At 40.5% G+C, this 19,329-nt stretch overlaps 1 protein-coding gene across 5 annotated transcripts in view; it reads right to left on the reverse strand.

The window, feature by feature from the left end:
• MGAT4A (alpha-1,3-mannosyl-glycoprotein 4-beta-N-acetylglucosaminyltransferase A) overlaps positions 1-19,329 on the reverse strand; it is a 119,610-nt gene that overhangs the window by 7,172 nt on the left and 93,109 nt on the right. For all 5 annotated transcript variants that reach the window (XM_040623562.1, XM_008699786.2, XM_008699782.2 and 2 more), the window contains exons 9-14: positions 13,973-14,087; positions 12,738-12,868; positions 9,474-9,581; positions 9,153-9,346; positions 5,412-5,490; positions 4,663-4,729 (exon numbers count right to left, since the gene is read on the reverse strand). In XM_040623562.1, the coding sequence (XP_040479496.1) occupies positions 4,663-4,729; positions 5,412-5,490; positions 9,153-9,346; positions 9,474-9,581; positions 12,738-12,868; positions 13,973-14,087 (694 nt within the window). The remainder of the gene's footprint in view (positions 1-4,662; positions 4,730-5,411; positions 5,491-9,152; positions 9,347-9,473; positions 9,582-12,737; positions 12,869-13,972; positions 14,088-19,329) is intronic.

The raw sequence follows: 19,329 nt of genomic DNA on the forward strand, positions 1-19,329 counted from the left end.
TCTGCTTTCCTGTGAGTTGGGAACGCCGTGGGCGCTCGGGACGGTAATGTATTCCCCAGCACAGCTGCTGCCTCACGGCGTAATAACCACGACGATCTGCCATCTGACTTTGTAAAACATTCCACGTTTCCACAGCGTTAAAAAGCACTGACATTCAAAGTCCACTTCTGCAGTTCTGGCATCATGGGCAAGCACTGTCATTTGTTGAAAAACGTCCCAGGACGGTGGCGTGCGGGTGTGTGTGGCACTCGCTATTTGCAGCACGCCGAGTGCCGGGTCAAAGCCATCGGAGAGCCACGCTGGTCTCTACCGTGACTCCTGGCTCGTCTCTGCTGTCGGAGCGTCAGAACGCACAGCCGATACGGGAATAAGGGAGCTAAGGGAGCATGGCTGTGTTCCAATAAAACTTTATGAACGGACACCAAAATTTAACTTTGTTATAATTTTTACATGTCACAATATAGAATTCTTTTCATTTTTTTCAAACCATTTAAAAAAAAGTGAAAAAAAATTAAACATTCTAAGCAAAAACAGGAAGTACGGGGGAAAACCAACAGGAAGTGGGCCACATCTGGACCAAGGGCTATCATGTGCGGATTATGCCGTCTATTCTAGAGTTTTACAACATAATGCTTTTAGTAAGATATGTTCAACTTGAAAACCATACCAGAGAAAACTTGTAATGTTTTTTTTTAAGGATTTATTTATTTGAGAGAGAGGGAGAGACTGCACACGTGTGAGCTGGGGCAGGAGCAGAGGGAGAGGGACGAGCAGACTCCACGCCAAGTGTGGAACCCCGGGCCAGGCTCAATCCCACAACCCTGAGATCACGACCTGAACCAAAATCAAGAGTCCTACGTTTAACCAACTGAGCCACCCAGGTGCCCCAAGAAGACTTGTCATATTAAACATACCAACTTCCAAAGTAGTGTTTTTATTCAAAAGCTATTTATAATCTTATTTCATAAAAGTATGGCCATGTTGGGGCTGGACTGGGGTAAGAAGTATATGCTACAAAAAAGTATTACCGAAGTATTGAGTTAGGCAAGGGATTGAGGGCTGAAAAATACTGTGAAACTTAAACACTTTAATGAGATATTATACTGTCATCTGATGAGCTCATTTAATTAGAAAGATAATTACCTAAAGATGTAACTGGCCTCTTTAAAACAATTTCACCCAGGGCACCTCTGGGTGGTGCAGTCAGTTAAGCGACCAACTCCTGGTTTTGGCTCAGGTTGTGATCTCAGGGTCATGAGATTGAGCCCTGTGTTGGGCTCTGGGCTCCAGGGGAATCTGCTTAAGACTCTTTCCCTCCCCCTCTTCCTTCCCCCTGCATGCTTGCACACGCTATCTAAAATCAATCAATCTTTAAAAAAATTTTTTTTCACCCAGGATTTTATCCTGCGGATACACACTCATCTGAAAAGAGTATATATTGCAGCAAAAACTTCAAACAACCACCCATCACTAGGTGACTGGCTATAATTTATGCTATGCTAATACATGGGAATACTAGGCAGCCAATTAAAAGTTGAAGAAAGAATACAAAGAATAAGGTAAAACTGAAGATAATGCAGCTAAAGACGCGCTGCATCCCCAACGCAGAGCAACTCTCATACGTGTGCAGAATTGTTCAAAGCAGCATCGTCAGTAACAAAGAAAAAAAAAAAAAAAAAGAAATGGAAACAAACTTTATAACCAAACAGGAGAACGGACAGTGATACATTCGCCCATGGAAATTTACACGTAGTGAAAGTGAATGAGCCCTAGATGCACACGTCCCCATGCTGACTCTCATGCTGGAGAAAGGAAACGAACTGTACGCCACAGAAGGCCATCGTGTCTCCCAAATTTAAGAACACGCAAAATAACCCTGTGCATCGTTCAGGAGTACATCATACGTATGTAGTGAAAGCGTTCATGCAAACGGGAACCACAAACCTTAGGACAGCAGTTCCCTTGCGCGGAACAGGAAAAGAAGGTATTCGGGAAGAACAACTGAATTGGCAAATGTTAAGCCAGCGCACAGGTACTCATTGCATTACTCTTTGTATCTTCTGTGCATCTGGACTGTGCATCGTCCTTGTGTCTCCATGTGTACTTTGGTCACAGAAAAGATGCAGAACAGAGGCTGTAGAGCACGTTTTCACTTGTGTGTGACTGTGTGTCTTTAAAGAATATACTCGTATTTTGAAGTCTGAACAGAATACTTCTGGAAGGACACAAGTTGTTAAAGGAATTGCCTCTGGGAAGCACGGGATGGGGGGGGAGAAAAGCCAAGGAAACTTAAGCCGATGTTTTCAAATGTGCATTTGGGACCATGTGCCTGTCCTAGCTTTCCAAACAAGAAATTTAATTTTTGTCCCTGACCCAACGGCCTGGTAGGTCAGCACTGAAAGACAGGAAAGAAAGGGGAATGGAAGGAGGAAATTACTGAAGAGTGACTGGAATTCCCAAATCCTGGCACTGGCCGAGACTTCCACGCCCCGTGCGGCGCCCCTCCGGCCGCGCCCTGGCCACGCACCATCCCGTCCTTGCAGTGTTTCTCCGACAAGGTCTTCGCCTCACCACTGGAACGTACTGGTAAGTGTAGACAGCAGCACTTCGGTCTCACTGAGCTCGGGCAGTGTGGGGAATGCAGTGGGTCAGGTCTCAAATGCCGCACTCTCAATGTTCCTACCGATTCAGATTTTCATGAGGAATGTCTCTCCATTTGCTGTATTTTTTTGAAAGCAATTTTCACCAGTTATGGCTGTTTCAGTACGAGGAAGGCCTGCGACGCTATTCACTGAAGCATACTTAAGGGCGCGGAATTTTTTACATTCGATTGAAAAAATCAGTTGCTTTTTGTTTCTGCTGCACCTTCTCGTTACACAAGGTCCTAGGCTGGCTGATCTGCAAGTTCTCTTTGGTTCTAAACACGTATGAGAGGATGTTTTAGACGGTCGTCATCTTCAAATTACCGCCCATACTTAATACAGACGGTCAGCGTCCTAGGCTTTCCTCATCCAGAACACGACAGTCTCAGAAACTGAGTAACGGACCAGTAATAGGGTTCATAAATGTCTTGGATGGGCAGCCAATTTTTTGCACATTTCTAGAAGTGAGCTAAGATATAACCCAAATATGAAATAATGAAACTCCTCTAGCCACCAAAACTACACAAAAATTAGGGTTATCACGCAAGCCTTGTAGCAGAAACAATGACACCAAATGTGAAAACTGCTCCAGAGACCGTTTTCAGAGCGTATCTGTTCTGTATACCTCCAGTGAAAACTCACCAATATTCTCTTCCGCCTACCACTAAGAACACCATTGATTTGTTCTAAGAAAAAGAAAATATATCATCATTCACTGAGGCCGTATGTTAACTCTCCAATAACAGGCCGTATGTTAACTGCAGGAGACAGCCGAGGGCCATCGCCCCCTCCCTTCCCCCCACAAGCTCGCAGGACCGCGCTGTGACACTGGATTGAACTGTGACACGGGACCGCACTGTGACACGGCAAGGCTACCCAGTAAAGGTGCCGCAGGAAGAGCAGAGAAGAGGGTTTAACAGAAAGCAAGAAATCATTCATTAGGAGGAGTATCAGGTAGAGCAAATGGCCAGAGACACGGCTGCACATGAAAGCAAGGAGCGTAAGAGTCTCAGGACGAGGGAAACTGAGAATCAAAGGAAACACGATGTGAACGTGGATGGACGCTAAGGAATGTGATAATGGAAAGTCGTTAAGGTCTCTCCCCAGGGTAACGTCATGGTAACACGGACGTTTTAGAAGGTAACTGCAGGGGCTCTGGGCAGAGCCAACGGAAGGACGCAGGGAGACGCAGTCCTTCTCCGCTCAGACACGGAGGCAGAGGCCGAGAGCACCATCCCAGGCCAGGGGACTACGCATTCCCAGACAGACGGAGTTTACGCTAATGGACAGTAAAAGCGGGATGGGTGTTCAGGGTGTCTCCCAAGGTGGGGCTTAGGCAACCAGGTGAACAGTGACGGCAACAACCATGGTGACCAAAAGACATGACCCTGTTACAGATGCTCAGAGCAGATGGCCGTGTGGCCATGTCAGAAAGTATCTCAAGGGGCACCCGGGCGTCTGCCCCCGGCTCAGGTCATGATCTCAGGGTCATGGGATCGAGCCCCGCATCAGGCTCCCTGCTCCACAGGCAGCCTGCTTCTCCCTCTCCCCCCTCCCCCTGCTTGTGCACACTCTTTCTCTCTCTCAAATAAATAAAATCTTTAAAAAAAAATTAAGAAAGAAAGAAAAAGAAGGCATCTCAATACAGACCTAAAGCTCAGGAGGGAGGCAGGGGCTAAGGCACAGGTTCCAGCACCGGGATGATGCTGGGACCCTGCAAGTAGCGAAGGTCACCCAGTAAGAGCGCAGAAGGCGGCGGAAGGCCGATTATCTATCAGTGACGATCAACCATGAAACAGCAGGGGGGAGAGAAAGAGGAACCGGCAAATGAACCTTTGATCTGAAATCCTGGTTGGGTCAAGACTGTAAAAGTATGTCCTGAAACCCGAGAACGCGCACGACTTGGGAGGACACTGGTAACTGTAACCCTAAAGTGCTTAACATCCTACAAGAACTTAAAATTACTCCGGGAGTAAGTCCAGAAAAGTCAAGGACATTTTATTAAAGTAGGAGGTATTACCTATTCTGAAATAACCATCTTCTAATCGTTTGTCTTTGGTTTCTTTGCTTATTTCCAAACCTTCACTCTAAAATAGAACAAAAACATTAACTTTACAAATTATTACTCCTATTTAAAACAAATCCAGTGTATCTTAATAAACATAAAAGTGGCGTTTGTGGCACAGCCATCTCTAAAAAAGAGAAAATGTTATCTCAGTCTTGAACCTCAAAGAGTTAATCAATACAAATAGTCTTTTGTCTTTTAACTATCTGAATCTATATATATATTTGTCAGAAAATTTAAAATTTTAATTAATTTTAAATTTAAGCCAATTTAATAGGGCACTATTTTTTTTTATTAAAAATCAAAAACTGTGTTAACTTGGAAGAAATCTAAGCACTCCTTGAAGACCAGTAAATGAATTTTGTATATTAAACAACAGGTATTAAAACCACGTGGTATTTTGGGACTCAAAAATATAAACAGCAGTTAAACATTAAAGTAAAATGATGATTCATTTATTTTCCTAGTATGAACTTCCAAGTTCTTTTCCAACAGGAAACAAAAGGGAGGCTCTTTCTATGAATAAGACAGATGGGAGAATATACTAAGTGTTCCATATTTAAAAAAAAAAAAAAAAGAATCTTGCTCGCCACTAAGGTCCTGCAATCATGAGAGTTTTCTTTCACCTCATAAACAAGAATAACCTCAAACCAAGTTTCCTGGTCTTAGTTCTTAAGAAAAATTAGGGGAAAAAATAGGCATACCTTAAAAGGCAAAACTTCCACAGTTGTGTTTAGCAGAATATCTCCTGGATGTTCTTGGTTGCCGCTGTGGAACAAATAACTGAAAAGGCAAACATAAAAATAAAAGTATGAGTCAGACCAGACTTCACGAAGATTCGAGAAGATGGCCTTACCTCCGACTGAGCTTTCTAAGCAAGCCTCTGCCTGCAGAGCGCAGGGCACCAGAGCGCGTAGCAAGGGTGCGTACGTCTTCGGGAACTTGGAGACTTAAGGACGCGACCCTTAGGGGATGTGTTAATTCCTTCCATCAGAAGGCGCTTGTTCGTTGCTTAACATAAATATTTAACAGATTTTTTTTTTAAAGGACAGTTTTATGCTGCTATTTACACTTTTAAATATAGACACGTCTCAAGAGGGATAATTGAGGCTGCAGAATCTATATATTGTATCTTCTATCGGAGGACATTTTCACCAGCACAGCCATGAGCCATGGCAAGTTCAAAGACTAGCTTTATCCAAGACAAATAATTTTAGTGTTAGTAGCCTGAAAGTAAATTGACCTGAGAATTCTACCTGAGCCTGAATTTCCTCTAGACAGGGCAGATTCCCACCGGCCTCACCTGACCGTAGCAAGGAGTTTAGAGAACTGACAATGTAGCCGGAGTATGAAAAGTCCTCGCAAGGAGCAGTTACAGTATGCTTATGATGCAGTGTGGTCTTGGTGGGCAAAAATCACCTGTGACGAAGACCGGATTTTCAAACGTTCCACAGGGAAGGGCACCCTCTAAGGTAAGCTCCCTCTAAGCTACACCAAAAATTAATCCCAACATTTTCAGATGAGAGACATCTTTTTTTTTTTTTAAAAGACACCTTTGACTTGGAAATGCGGCTTCCTGTAACTATGGGCCGCTCATGATCTCGGCTATAGATGCAACAACTCAAGACAGGGGAAACCACTTTTAAGAGAAGAACGATGGACGGAATTTGCCATTTAGACAGACTGATGCAGAGGTGTTTACCGTGTGATTATTCATAGTGAAAAACTCAATATGATCTACAAAGTTTAAAATCAGAAGAAGTAAATGATGGTACAACCCGGCAATGGGGATACTGTGCAACTATTAAAATGTTTATGAATCACTCATGACAAATTATGATGGAAAATATAAGACATAAAATTACATACAGACCATAACGGCTTTCAAAGTAGAAAGTGCACAGAATTACAAAAAAAAAAAAAGTGCCAATACAGTCACGATGGTGTCTCTAGGGCTGTGATTTTTCCCCCATTTTTCATATTTGTGTAATCAAAACATATCATGTTATATAGTCAGAAAATATTTTCCCTAACACTTAATTTCTGTATTGATAAATACAACTTCTGCTTTCCCCCTCTCAGCAAGTAAGTCACTGTGCAAGTCAAAAGTGATTCCTTTATTCTAGGCAAGGTGGGTCTCTCCGTGAGCTCTAAGAAAATTCAGAGGTACTATGATTTTAAAAGAATTGTGTTTTACTAGAAATGGGTCCTCAGTAGGGTCACGCAAATATTACTTTATAAAGTTTACTGTAAATATATTTGGTAAGAAATGTGATCGCCAATACATGAGTTCTTTAGCAGATTCTTTGCTGGCACTAGTTTAACTTGCTAAAAACAAACCGACAGACATGGTCTGAGACTATTCTGATTTATGGAGGTGAAAAATATTGTTTCTGATTCTAGGATGACTCTTTAAAATTGAGTGTAGCTGACACACACGTCACATTCGTGTCAGGTATACAACACAGTGATTCAACATCTCTGTATGTTAGTCTGTGCTCACAAGCACAGCTCCCATCTGTCACCATACGGAGCCATCACACTATCACTGACTATATTCCCGCGCCTACCTCTCCCCTTCACCACTGTGCCCAACCCCCCCCCCACCTCTGGCTACCAGTTTGTGTTCTGAATTCACAAGTCTGATTCTACTTTTTGTTTACTTGTGGGTTGTTTTAAGATTCTGGAGTGGAATTATACGGTATTTTTTCTTTCTCAGGCTGATTTATTTCACTTAGCTCAATACCCTCTAGGTCCATCCACGTTGTCACAAACGGCAAGATCTCATCCTTTATGTGGCCGTGTAGTATTCCCTTGTGGGTACATATACCACATCTTCCTTATCCATCTGTCTACTGATGGCACTTGGGTTGCTTCCCTATCTTGGCTATTGTAAATAATGCTGCAGTGAACAGAGAGGTGTAAGTATCTTTTTGAATTAGGGTTTTCCTTTTCTTTAGATAAATACCCATCAGTGGAGTTATTGGATCAGGTTGTATTTCCATTTTTAATTTTTTTGAGGACCCTCCATACTGTTTTCCACAGTGGTTGCACCAATTTACATTCCCACCAACAGTGCATGAGGGATTCCCTTTCTCCACACCCTCGCCAACGCGTGTTATTTCTTGTCGTTCTGATTTTAGCCGTTCTACCTGAGGTAAGATGGTATCTCACTGCAGCTCCCTGATGCTTACTGGTGCCGAACATCTTTTCATTCATCTGTTGGAAAAATGTCTATTCAGGTCCTCTGTCCCATTTTTTAATCAAATCGTTTGGGGTTTTTTTGGTGTTAAGTTGCGTAAGTTCTTTGTATATTTTGGATATTAACCTCATATCAAATATTTATGATGACTCTTTCTCATGTAGGCTCCACACCCAGCATGAAGCCCATAAAGGGGCCTGAACCCACGACCTTGAGGATCAAGACCTGAGCTGAGATCAAGAGTCAGATGTTCAACGAACTGAGCCAGGCCGGTGCCCCTAGACTCTTTTAAGTGTGGTAAATATTACCTCAGGGTGCTGAGTATCACACTAGCAAAAAAATGAACATTAAATAACAACAAAATATTATATACTCACAAATGCAAAATAGTACTCAAAAGTATTTTTGTTTTTCCAGTGATATTCCCATTGCCCAAAACATTTTTACACACTTAAATTCCTCTTTAGAATCAGTTTAGAGTAATAAAATAAAATTAATAACATAACTATGCATTATTTCTGGCAACTTTAAACAGAATGATTCCAAATGATCTTTGGTGGGTTCTAAAAACTGGAGAGCCCTCACACGAGAATACATGACACAACGCGCCACAGGCTACAGAATTATACTCCACTCGGGGATCACATTTAAGTGTACCACAGACAGAGTACAGTCTGGGGGATACACCCAAAACTGAGGGGAGGTAGAGGAATCATGACTGTTAAAAAACAGGGAGAAAAGAGTCCTAAATTTTGTAAAATGAACATAAATTCTGAAAAACACAGAAAGGTTATAAATTCTTCCACCATGGGCTAAAAGCAAGCCAGCATTTGTAAAATCACTGACTGGGGATGGTCATAGTCTGTCAAATTGATAATTTCAGCCAATTTGCTAGGTAACTGACTCGTTCTCAGTCAAATCCCAGAAGATATTCTAGAATAAGGACATGACAACTAATTTTATATTGTGAGGGAGAGTTTTACATTAAAGTACTAAAAAACTATACTAAATATATGTTCAACAATACCAAAAGAATTTACCAAACATGCCAGGGGCTAATGTCATATCTGAAAACCACACACCCATTTTACTACCAAGTTGTAGGAAGTGTATTTTATAACCTAACATTTGGGACCCACTGTCTCCTCACATCTGTTATACACACAAAAAATCCATCATAAATCACACTACGAATAAGAGGTGTAGCATCGTTAGGACCAAATAGATGTCAACAGTCACCAACCTTTCTACATTGACTGGCTTATCAAATTTGAACAAGATGTAGTCTCCCGCTACTGGGGTTATAGCCCAGAAGAAATCCTCCCCCATGTAAGTTTTCTCCAGTGTATGTCCTTGATAGACCTTCAAAGAAGTAGATATCTCCGCAGGTGGGTTTACGTGGATTTTGAGAAGTAATGGTTTCATGTAATCTTTATCCTAGGAGGAGAGACACGTAGGCTGTTAAACACAACATAGTGTATTTATACTTAAGAAGAGCAATCAATGGCTATACCCTAAATGACAAACTGTACGCGCATGAGAAAAATAAAATTAAATCACCAACCGTGAGTTTCTGAATTTTTCCTGATAGAGAAGAATGCAGCCCAACATGTTGGAAAAGGGAAGGTCTGAAGCGAATTCGTAGATTTGCTTTCTGTCTATCACAATGTTTCTAAATATTGAAAAAAAAAATCATGTTTAGTGTCACATTACAAAGTGAAATCTTGTCCTCATCAGAAAATCCAGAAATCCTTCTATTAATTTTATTTTTTTTTTAAGACAGAGTGGGGGTAGGGGGCAGAGGGAGAGGGAGAGGGAGAATCTTAAGCAGGCTCCACACCCAGCATGGAGCCCGATGTGGGGCTCGATCCCACAACCGTGAGATCATGACCTGAGCTGAACCCAAGAGTAGGACGCTCAACCGACTGGGTCACCCAGGTGCCCCTTCCAGAAGTCCTTTTAAAGAATATTGAAAAGAAAATCCAACTTCATCTCATAATTCCCAGTCATAATTTTTAGGGTCCTCTTTAAGACACTAAGAGATTCGCTACCTACTTGATAAACTGATTCGATATGGAAATTTAAAATAAGCACAACCAAGAGAAGAGGTAAGGATTTAATTTCAACCATCTTCAGTGTATGTCAAAATGAACATTTGACTTTTAATATTAAAATGCACACGCTATAAACTCGAGGTTTGGTTCAAATATACAGAATATCTTTAATCGATAATATAATGAAGAATTTCCAAATAGTAAGAGGAACATTTTGTTTCACTGAAGTAATGTGAAAATGCAAGGCAACAGCTTGACCATTGCAAGTACATGGTAATTCAGGTTCCACAATTCAACTCAGCACAGTTACGGGACACTCGTGTTTCCACGCGAAGTGCCCCCGGGGCCAGACTTCAGATCGCAACCTGTCCTCACGCTTGGTCCTGGCGTGTGAACCCCATGATGCCAGCAGGGCTCTCCCTGCGTGTTAACTCGGTACTTCAAGATAGCCCCAGCTATCCTGTCAGGCTTTTATCAACTCCTCTCGTTTTCAGTGACGTTTACAAGTTCTAGGCCTACTTGTATGCCTTTATTTGTAAGACATTTCCACGTGGAAAGGCCTCCAATAATTTTCTGGGTACTAAAATGCTTAATTTTTCTCAAGAGGTTTTACTTCATCACCGTTCTTGCTAACTCCAGAGTAGAGGTAATAGAACATACTCTGTTTACACAGATTTGACTACTCAAGCGGAGGCGAGAGAAAGGAAGGAAGGGAGAGTAAAGGAGAAGAGCAGGGGTGCGGGGGGGGGGAGGGGAAGAAGAGAGCCAACGGCGCCCAAGACGGAGCCTCTCAATAAAGCAAAGGATGCATTCGTGCCTCAAGAGTGCTAGTGGGTTGAGAAACCTGTGGAGAATGTGTGAGTGCGCGGAGGGGTCTTCCAGACCACCATCAAAGAGGTATTGTTCTGGAGGTAAGTATGTGGTGACAGCTTCCCTGACATCCTGGCGGAAGCGACTAAAGAATTAATGGGCCACGGAAAACCATGGCCTAAGGAGCAGTGACAGAATAGTCAGATCAAACTGGCCAAAGGGCTGTGTGCTAAAATTTACAGATGATTTAAATGGCTTTAATTTTCCCCATCAGAGATTCTCACCTCCCAGACTCATTTCAGACCCTAGCCCTATAGGAGATAAAATATTGCACAGGACCGACTGAATGCAAGTTTACTGTAGGAGCATAAAGATCACATGAATTTTCATATGTCCCACAATAAAAATGCCTGTAAATCACAAAGAAAATACAGGTCAGGACTTACATCATAAAAATGAATTGTGCAAATCAATTTATATGTTCAATCATCGTTGGAAAGTAGCTACTTTGCTATTTGGCTACATTCCATGATTCACTCTAAGAAAGTGGTTTAAAGACAAACAAAACAAAACAAAGGAATGTAACAATAGCTTATAAACACCAGAAGGCAGGGTCCTAAAAACTAAGTGGCAGGTAGGATGATCAAACTATTCTAGATAATATACTAAGGTCATGAAGTCAAATTAAATGTTTGTAGAATGAATGTTAAGTCATCTCTATAAAGGCACATCCCCATAATAAGGATTTCCTGTTACTATGTTTTGAAAATGACTTATTTTTAAGAATGTGTATTCACACTTATGCTTACACCAAATACTTATTTTTTTCCCAGAGGTACAATTCAAATTGGATGAGGAAAGCACATCTAATTACTTTTTACAATAAGATTTCTATGGAAATAACACGATTAAACAAAAATAATCGTTTACTTACTTGCTACCATCACCCCAAAGGTCAGCAATTAGTATGAACACTGGTTTCTTGCCAGTAATATACTAAAAAGTACTTTTTGACTTGCCATTGTTTTGGTATAAAATATTACTTCTATTTTATTTCTTATTTGCAGATGTGTTGGGGCCTGATATTGTCCCAAAAGTATTTGAAAAAAGAAAGGTGACAGAGAGTGTGAAGAAAGCTGAAATACCCCCCCCCCCAGGACAGATAGGAGAACATCTATAGCCCACAGTAACGAAGTACCAGAGCCTAAAGACATCGCCAACATTTATCTACAATTTAAAGAAAGGTAGACTTCACTGATTTACAGGATTTTCCACTGTTCTTTAAAAGTCCCTCTAATTTAGGAACTTTTTGTCAGTTCAGGAGAGCAGGCAAGCACTTCAAATGTTAAGTGAAAACACTGTTTTCAGTCAGCTATCTATTTAACTGTTCATTTACAAAATCTGGCTCCCTGAAAGCCACTTTGATGAGATCCAAAAAAAGAAGCCTCTTCCCCTGTTAGAAGGTAGGGGAGGGACAGTAAAGTATCCCTCAAACTGAGAAAGCAGAGCTTTAGTCAAGGTAACTGATGATGCGTATGTGGGGGGAGAATTGGGTGGGACGACGAACCGACCATGCAGTTATTCTCTGCAAGGTCTGGACCGTGGTCCACAGATATGATAGAGAAGAGGACACACCGTAGTGACAAGGACCCTGTAGTGAGATCAAAGGGTTTGCATGCACCTAGTTGACAGCTAACCTTTGATTAGATCTCCTAGTACCACCTGTGTGTCAGGAAGGGCGAAAGACGCCATCATCTCTAACAGACACACGGGAGACCAAAGCAAGCTCTCTCCATCGCAGCCTAAGGTGGCATTTCTAACCTATGTGCGTATTAATCATCACGAGCCCTGAGCACGTAGCCGAGAGAGGTCATGGACTGAATGTGAACAAAATGACGGGCCAAAGACGGGGGTCATTTTTTTGTCAGCACTCTTACATCTACCCTCACAAGAAATCAACTTACTGCATCTTTCTCAGGGTTGCAGACTTTTACCCAGAGAATATGGTCCAAGAGCCAATCAATGGGTTTCTCCTTATAGAACATAAATATGAATTCCACAATCAGGGTGAGGTCTGGTGCTTGAAACATTTTACCTGAAAAAACATTCTCCGTCAATAGCTGTTATAAAGAAACCAACCAACAAAAAGGCTTAAATAAATGAGATCTGTACAACAAACACATTAAAGCTTGTGCTTTCAAATAGACGTCATTAGGAATAACTTCCCCACTTGTCTTACCAAGAGCAAACAAAGCTGCTTTAGCTAACATTCTGAGTTGACACCTGGGTATAAACAGAACTACTGAACTCCCGACTTTCTCCATTATAAAAACTATCATACAGCTACTGGCTCGAAGGATTCAAGAACCAAGTCAGAGATTTTTCCTTCACGTCTTATTAAAATTCTTCCCATTAAAAAAAAAGGGGGGGGACTTTGGGTTCTTTTAGGTTTAGGTAAAAAAAAAAAAAAAATTAACCAAATCAATAAATGCGAAAAACAAGGTCTCCTTATTCTGTCTTTAATGAAACTTTCACAAGTGAAGACATTTTTTGACTCCTAAGTTTTGGGATAAACGACCAACAAGGCCAAAGGCCCAGCCTCTAATACTTAAAGTTTTAAAGTACTATAGAAAGTGAAATGTTATCCTCTGGGTGTTTTCTAAAACCTGTAAACTCCTGCAATTCTGCAACTTTAAACATGTTCTCTTTAATTGCAGAATCTAGGGATTTTAGTGGAAAAAATTTTTTTGAATGAGCACCTTAATGAGTCTATGAAAGCAACAAATGGTTACGAGTTAATCACTGAACAAGAACTTCGAGGACTACACCAAACGCCAGGAATTCATACTAGAAAACATTTAGCGTGGCGTTCTTTTTAAAAGAACCCCAATCCTGCGAAAGCACTGGGCCGTAAAAGAGTGAATGGAGGGATGAGAGAAGAAATCAGACATGCTCAGGACCATGGCTGGCTGGCTGCACGTACTCCACAGAAAATACCGCAATCCTAGAAGTATCCAAATATTATTTTGGCGTGACGTTCATCATTTCGTATGTAGAGGTTTACCTAAATTAAATTTCCTCTAAAGCAATCCATTTGCAGAGGAAAAGAAAGACAATTTTAAGGTAAAAAAAAAATAGTTTCAGATTCCAAGAGTCACAGTTATTTCTGGAGAGTAGATAAATCTGACACTTTTCTTACCAATGAAGCCCAGCTGGGAGAACTCTAGTATCATCCATTCCTCAGAAGAAAGTTGAAGTGCAAAATTTTTTATAGTGTTAAAGTAATTCTGTTTGACAATAATGTCATCTTCAAGCTAAAGAAAATTGAACAATCAGATTAATAAATCAGAAAGAGATGGAAAGATTCAGATAAAAGGACATTCTTTATCATAAGAAGACTCAAGCATTCTTTTAAATTGCCAGTCAAGGAAAAACAATGGTCAAAAATGATGAAAATACCAAAATAAATTTCAGTAAAAGACAATGAGGACAATAAAAGGGGAGAGGCACATAGCAAGTCACCTGAACCACTCCCTTGCTGTAGGCAATCACAGCCCCACTCCTTTCATAGTGACCAACATGATCTCACATTGTCCTTTTTACTTTTCAAAGGAAAAGAGTTTTAGTAAGCCTTTAAATTTTTTTAATTTTTACATAATACATATATACTAAGTCAAAAAGCCAGTAGCTTTCCTTCTCTGCCCTCCAGCCTCCGAGCTGAGGTAACCAATGTGAAGGGTTGGGTGTGCACCCATTCGACACCTTCTTGATGGCCATACAGAAAAGACCCACATGTACTTAGGGTTCCCAGCCACATTTACATTTTTATAAATAAGGGATCACGTTATCACACTGTCTTTTCTCTCTTAATACATGATGGATATCTTTCCAGGTTAGTAAATATTTAGTAGGTGCATAATATTCCATGATATCAATGTAAAACAATTCATTCAATTCTTCCCTGATCATAGGCAAACATCCAGCTCGTTTCTCATTTTTCATCAGTGCAAACCATGATGCAATAACTATGCTTATATGTACATATTAGTGCTTTTCATTTCTGTAGGACAGACACCTGAAAGCTCACTTTTGAAATTTTAAAAGATATCTTCAGGGCGCCTGGGTGGCTCAGCTGGTGAAGTGTCCAACTCTTAATTTTGGCTCAGGTCACGATCTCAGGATTGTGAGATCGAGCCCCGCATCAGGCTCTGCGCTCAGTGGGGGGTCTGCTAGAGAGTCTCCCTCCCTCTTCCTCTGCCCATCCCCCAGCTCTACCTCCAAAATAAATAAATCTTTAAAAAATACATGAACAAACAAATGATATCTTCAAAATACTTAAACTGTGGTGTTTCAAAGTGCCAGTTAATCCCATATGCTTGGGCACCATCACGTGTTATTTATGCTTGGAATTTTCACCAATTCAGCTGGGAGTTGACAAAGATCAGGGATCATAAATGTATGCAAAGACTTCCTCCCCAGAATCTCCTCTCATAAAATTTTCAAGTCACAAGGTGATTCTAATATCCTACATTTTTTTTCCTTTTCTTAATTTCATGTTATCACTTCTAGTTACCTGCTAAGCAATTTTCACTTATTTTAATACATAGGTTTTTCATGTATTTAAATCCTACAAGCTTTCTTCTTTCTACCCATGAAGAAACAGCAAGAGTATCTGGAAAGACAGGACTGACTCACCAAATATTTGTTGAGCTTTTATTGTGTTCCAGATACTATACTAACCCAGGGAACACACTGGTGAACAGAAAAGACATGTTTTATGCCTTCAGGGTTTTAGGGAAGCTGGAGGGAAAACTAGACAAAGCACAGAACTACACTGACGTCTAACTTCCCTTTCTGAAAGAGGTGCCCACACTCAAACCTAAGCACTGTGCATGCCCAGAGGAAAGATGACCCCTAGTATCAGGCAGTTCCAAATTTTTCCAGCAAGTAACTTCAAAAACAAGTCTAGAATATTTAAATGTATAGAAATATAGTTGAAATAGTCAAATGCCTATTTAAAACTAATACACTAATCTTGGTTACTGATTCACATTTTACATTCAATTAGGACAATTGCTTTGTTCTACTCTCACATCTCATCAAACAACTTCACTTTTATTTCTGGGCTCTCTATTCCGTGCCATTGATCTGTGAGTCTGTTTTTGTGCCAGTGCCATACTGTTTCCACTCCCACAGCTTTGTGGTCTAGTCTATCTTGAAATCTAGGATTGCGTTACCTCCAGCTTCGTTGTTCATTCTCAAGACTGCTTTCGCTACTCAGGGTCTTCTGTGGTTCCATACAAATTTTAGTATTATTTGTTTGAGTTCTGAGAAAAACGCTGTTAGTATTTGAGAGGGATGGCGCTTTGGGTTGCACGGACATTTTAACAATATTAATTCTTCCATCCATGAGCATGGAACTTCTTTCCATTTGTTTGCATCATCTTTAAGTTCTTTCATCACTGTCTTATAGTTTTCAGAGTACAGGTTTTCACCTCCTTGGTTAAAGCTTATTCCTAGGTATTTTATTCTCTTTTTTTGGTGCAATCGTAAACCGTTTTCTTAATTTCCTGTCCCGCTACTCTGTTATTAGTGTATAGACATGCAACAGATTTTTGTATATAAGCAACTTCACTTTTTAAAAAAAAACTTAAGGTAATTTTAGATTCCTATGTGGCTCTAAGAAAGAACAGAGATCCTGAATACCTTTCACCCAGTTTTCCCCAATCTAACATCCTCCAGTATAACTATACTGTAATCGACTGACCACAATTCACTGACCTTATTAAATTTCACCAGTTTTACAGGCAGTCAGGCATGTGTAGGGATGTGTGTGTGTGTGTGTGTGTGTGTGTTTAGTTCCATGTGATGCTGGGGAGACAGAACAATACCATCATGAGGATTCTTGTGGTCGACAGCCACCTCCTCCCTTCCCCACTTCCAGCATCCGGTAACCAACAATCTGTTCGCATTTCTCCAATTTCGTCATTTCAAAAATGCCTTATAAATGGAATCATATAGTACGTAACCTTTCAAGACTGGATTTTAAAGTCCCCATAGTTCCTTAAGATCCAAGATGTGGTAGCAATAGTCTGTTTCTTTCATTATTCCGTATTCCGTGGTAGAGACCGGCCACGGCTTAACATTCACCTGATGAAGAACATGTGGCTTGTTTCCAGATTTTGGCTATCACGAATAAAGCTGCTAGGAACGCTCGTGTACAGGATTTTTAGGGAACCTATGTGCTTCTCTGACCTGAGTGTTTTGTCATGGCAGGAGCCGGTCTTTAACAAATCTTACATCTCACTAGTGATCACTGGTTTACAGAGGGAAGCTAAAAAACAAGATGCAAAATACTGTTTTTATAATATGCAACTGTGGTATCAGAAAACGAATATTATATATTGGAATATTATATGCAGAATACTTTATATATTTCTTCTTAAATTTTTCTAAAATACAAAAAGAAAAAAACTAGGGGTACCTGGGTGGCTCAGTCAGTTAAGGGTCTGCCTTCGGCTCTGGTCATGATCTCAGGGTCCTGGGATGGAGCCCCGCATCGGGCTCCCTGCTCAGCAGGGAGTCTACTTCTCCTTCTCCTCCTGCCGTCCCCATCCCACACTCTTGTGCTCATGCTCTGTCTCACTCTCTATCTCAAATAAATAAAATCTTAAAAAAGGAAAGAAACAAACAAACAAACTAATGGTGGCTACCCATGGGGAAGGGAGGAAACAGTGCTAGGAGTGGGAATATAAGTGAGACTTCTGTGTAGCTTATTTTATGTAAGTTTTGATTTTGGAATTTTTTTTTTTACAACTAAAAAGGATAAAAATTCTTAAAAATTGAATACAAAATGAAACAAACCAAGTTTCATATCAATTCGGCAGCATGGTCACCCCGTATAAAGAATTTCTTCCGGTGACTTTCAAACACAGAATTTGTATCCATATTAGGACATATTCTAAGGGGGGGAAAATTGGACAAAGAAAATTTAAATCACATTCAGCAGTCTAATAGTAGTGATAATGGTATTATTATTTTGAAACTATTTCAGACATACTGTAGAATAAAAGAATTATGTTAATAGGATAATGCTATTAAAAACCAAGACTTTTAATATGATTAAAAACCAACCCCTAAAAATCTTCATTTGATTTGGGAATATCAATGAGCTTGTAGTCTCCCCCCCTGAAAAATAAAATACTCTTTTCCTTGCTAAAAGGCCTAGAAGCAAAAACACCATAAGAACAATGAGCATCTCACACACCTGGATTGTTGTCCTAAATACTATTTGCCTCTAAACAAAACAGGGCTCCTTAAGCTGAGATGCCCTTCAACAGATGACTGGATTAGGAAGTTGTGGTCCATATATACCATGGAATATTACTCAGCTATCAAAAAGAACGATTTCTCAACATTTGCTGCAACATGGATGGCACTGGAGGAGATAATGCTAAGTGAAATAAGTCAAGCAGAGAAAGACAATTATCATATGGTTTCTCTCATCTATGGAACATAAGAACTAGGAAGATCGGTAGGGGAAGAAAGGGATAAAGAAAGGGGGGGTAATCAGAAGGGAGAATGAAGCATGAGAGACTATGGACTATGAGAAACAAACTGAGGGCTTCAGAGGGGAGGGGGGTGGGGGAATGGGATAGACCGGTGATGGGTAGTAAGGAGGGCACGTATTGCATGGTGCACTGGGTGTTATACGCAACTAATGAATCCTCGAACTTTACATCAGAAACCAGGGATGTACTGTATGGTGACTAACATAATATAATAAAAAAACATTAAAATAAAAAAAAACAGGGATGTACTGTATGGTGACAAACATAATATAATAAAGAAACATTAAAAAAAAAAAAACAGGGCTCCTTAGAGAAACGGCTGGTTCTAGATCTGGCACAGGAAATGTGCAAATCTTGTGCCAGTCAGCAAAGAAATGATCAAAGATTACTGGACTTACATGGAAGAAATACAAGAGCCAATTTTTTTAAAAAATATTTATTTATTTGACAGAGAGAGATAGCGAGAGACAAAGCACACGCAGGGGGAGCAGCAGGCAGAGGGAGAGGGAGAAACAGGATCCCCACTGAGCAAGGAGCCTGACACGGGGCTCCATCCCAGGACCCTGGGATCATTACCCCGAGCCAAAGGCAGGCACTTAACCGACTGCACCATCCAGGCGCCCCACAAGAGCCAGTTTGAAGAGATTCCCACTGGCTTATGGTGTATCAATGTTAGCATCAATGTGAAGAATGATTGCAAGGACTGAGGCAAATCAAATATATTTTAAAAATCCATGCATTCATAACAATGTTTTTTAAATGGCTACCACTGGAGATTTCTAGGGTACCAACTTTAAAAATTAATGAAGAGAAAGAATAGGTATTTATTCTGCCTTTCCTTAGTCAACTATTTTTCAAAGTAACCAAATAGTTAAGGAGGGAAAGTTCTTTACACAAGAACTCAAGTTATAAGAATGTTACAAATCACAAAATTAGAAAATTATCACTTGGCCACCTCTAATGAAATAACTTCTCTGGGGGAAAA

This window comes from Ursus maritimus, unplaced genomic scaffold, assembly GCF_017311325.1.
Source record: "Ursus maritimus isolate PB19 unplaced genomic scaffold, ASM1731132v1 scaffold_6, whole genome shotgun sequence".
NCBI classification, from domain to species: domain Eukaryota; kingdom Metazoa; phylum Chordata; class Mammalia; order Carnivora; family Ursidae; genus Ursus; species Ursus maritimus.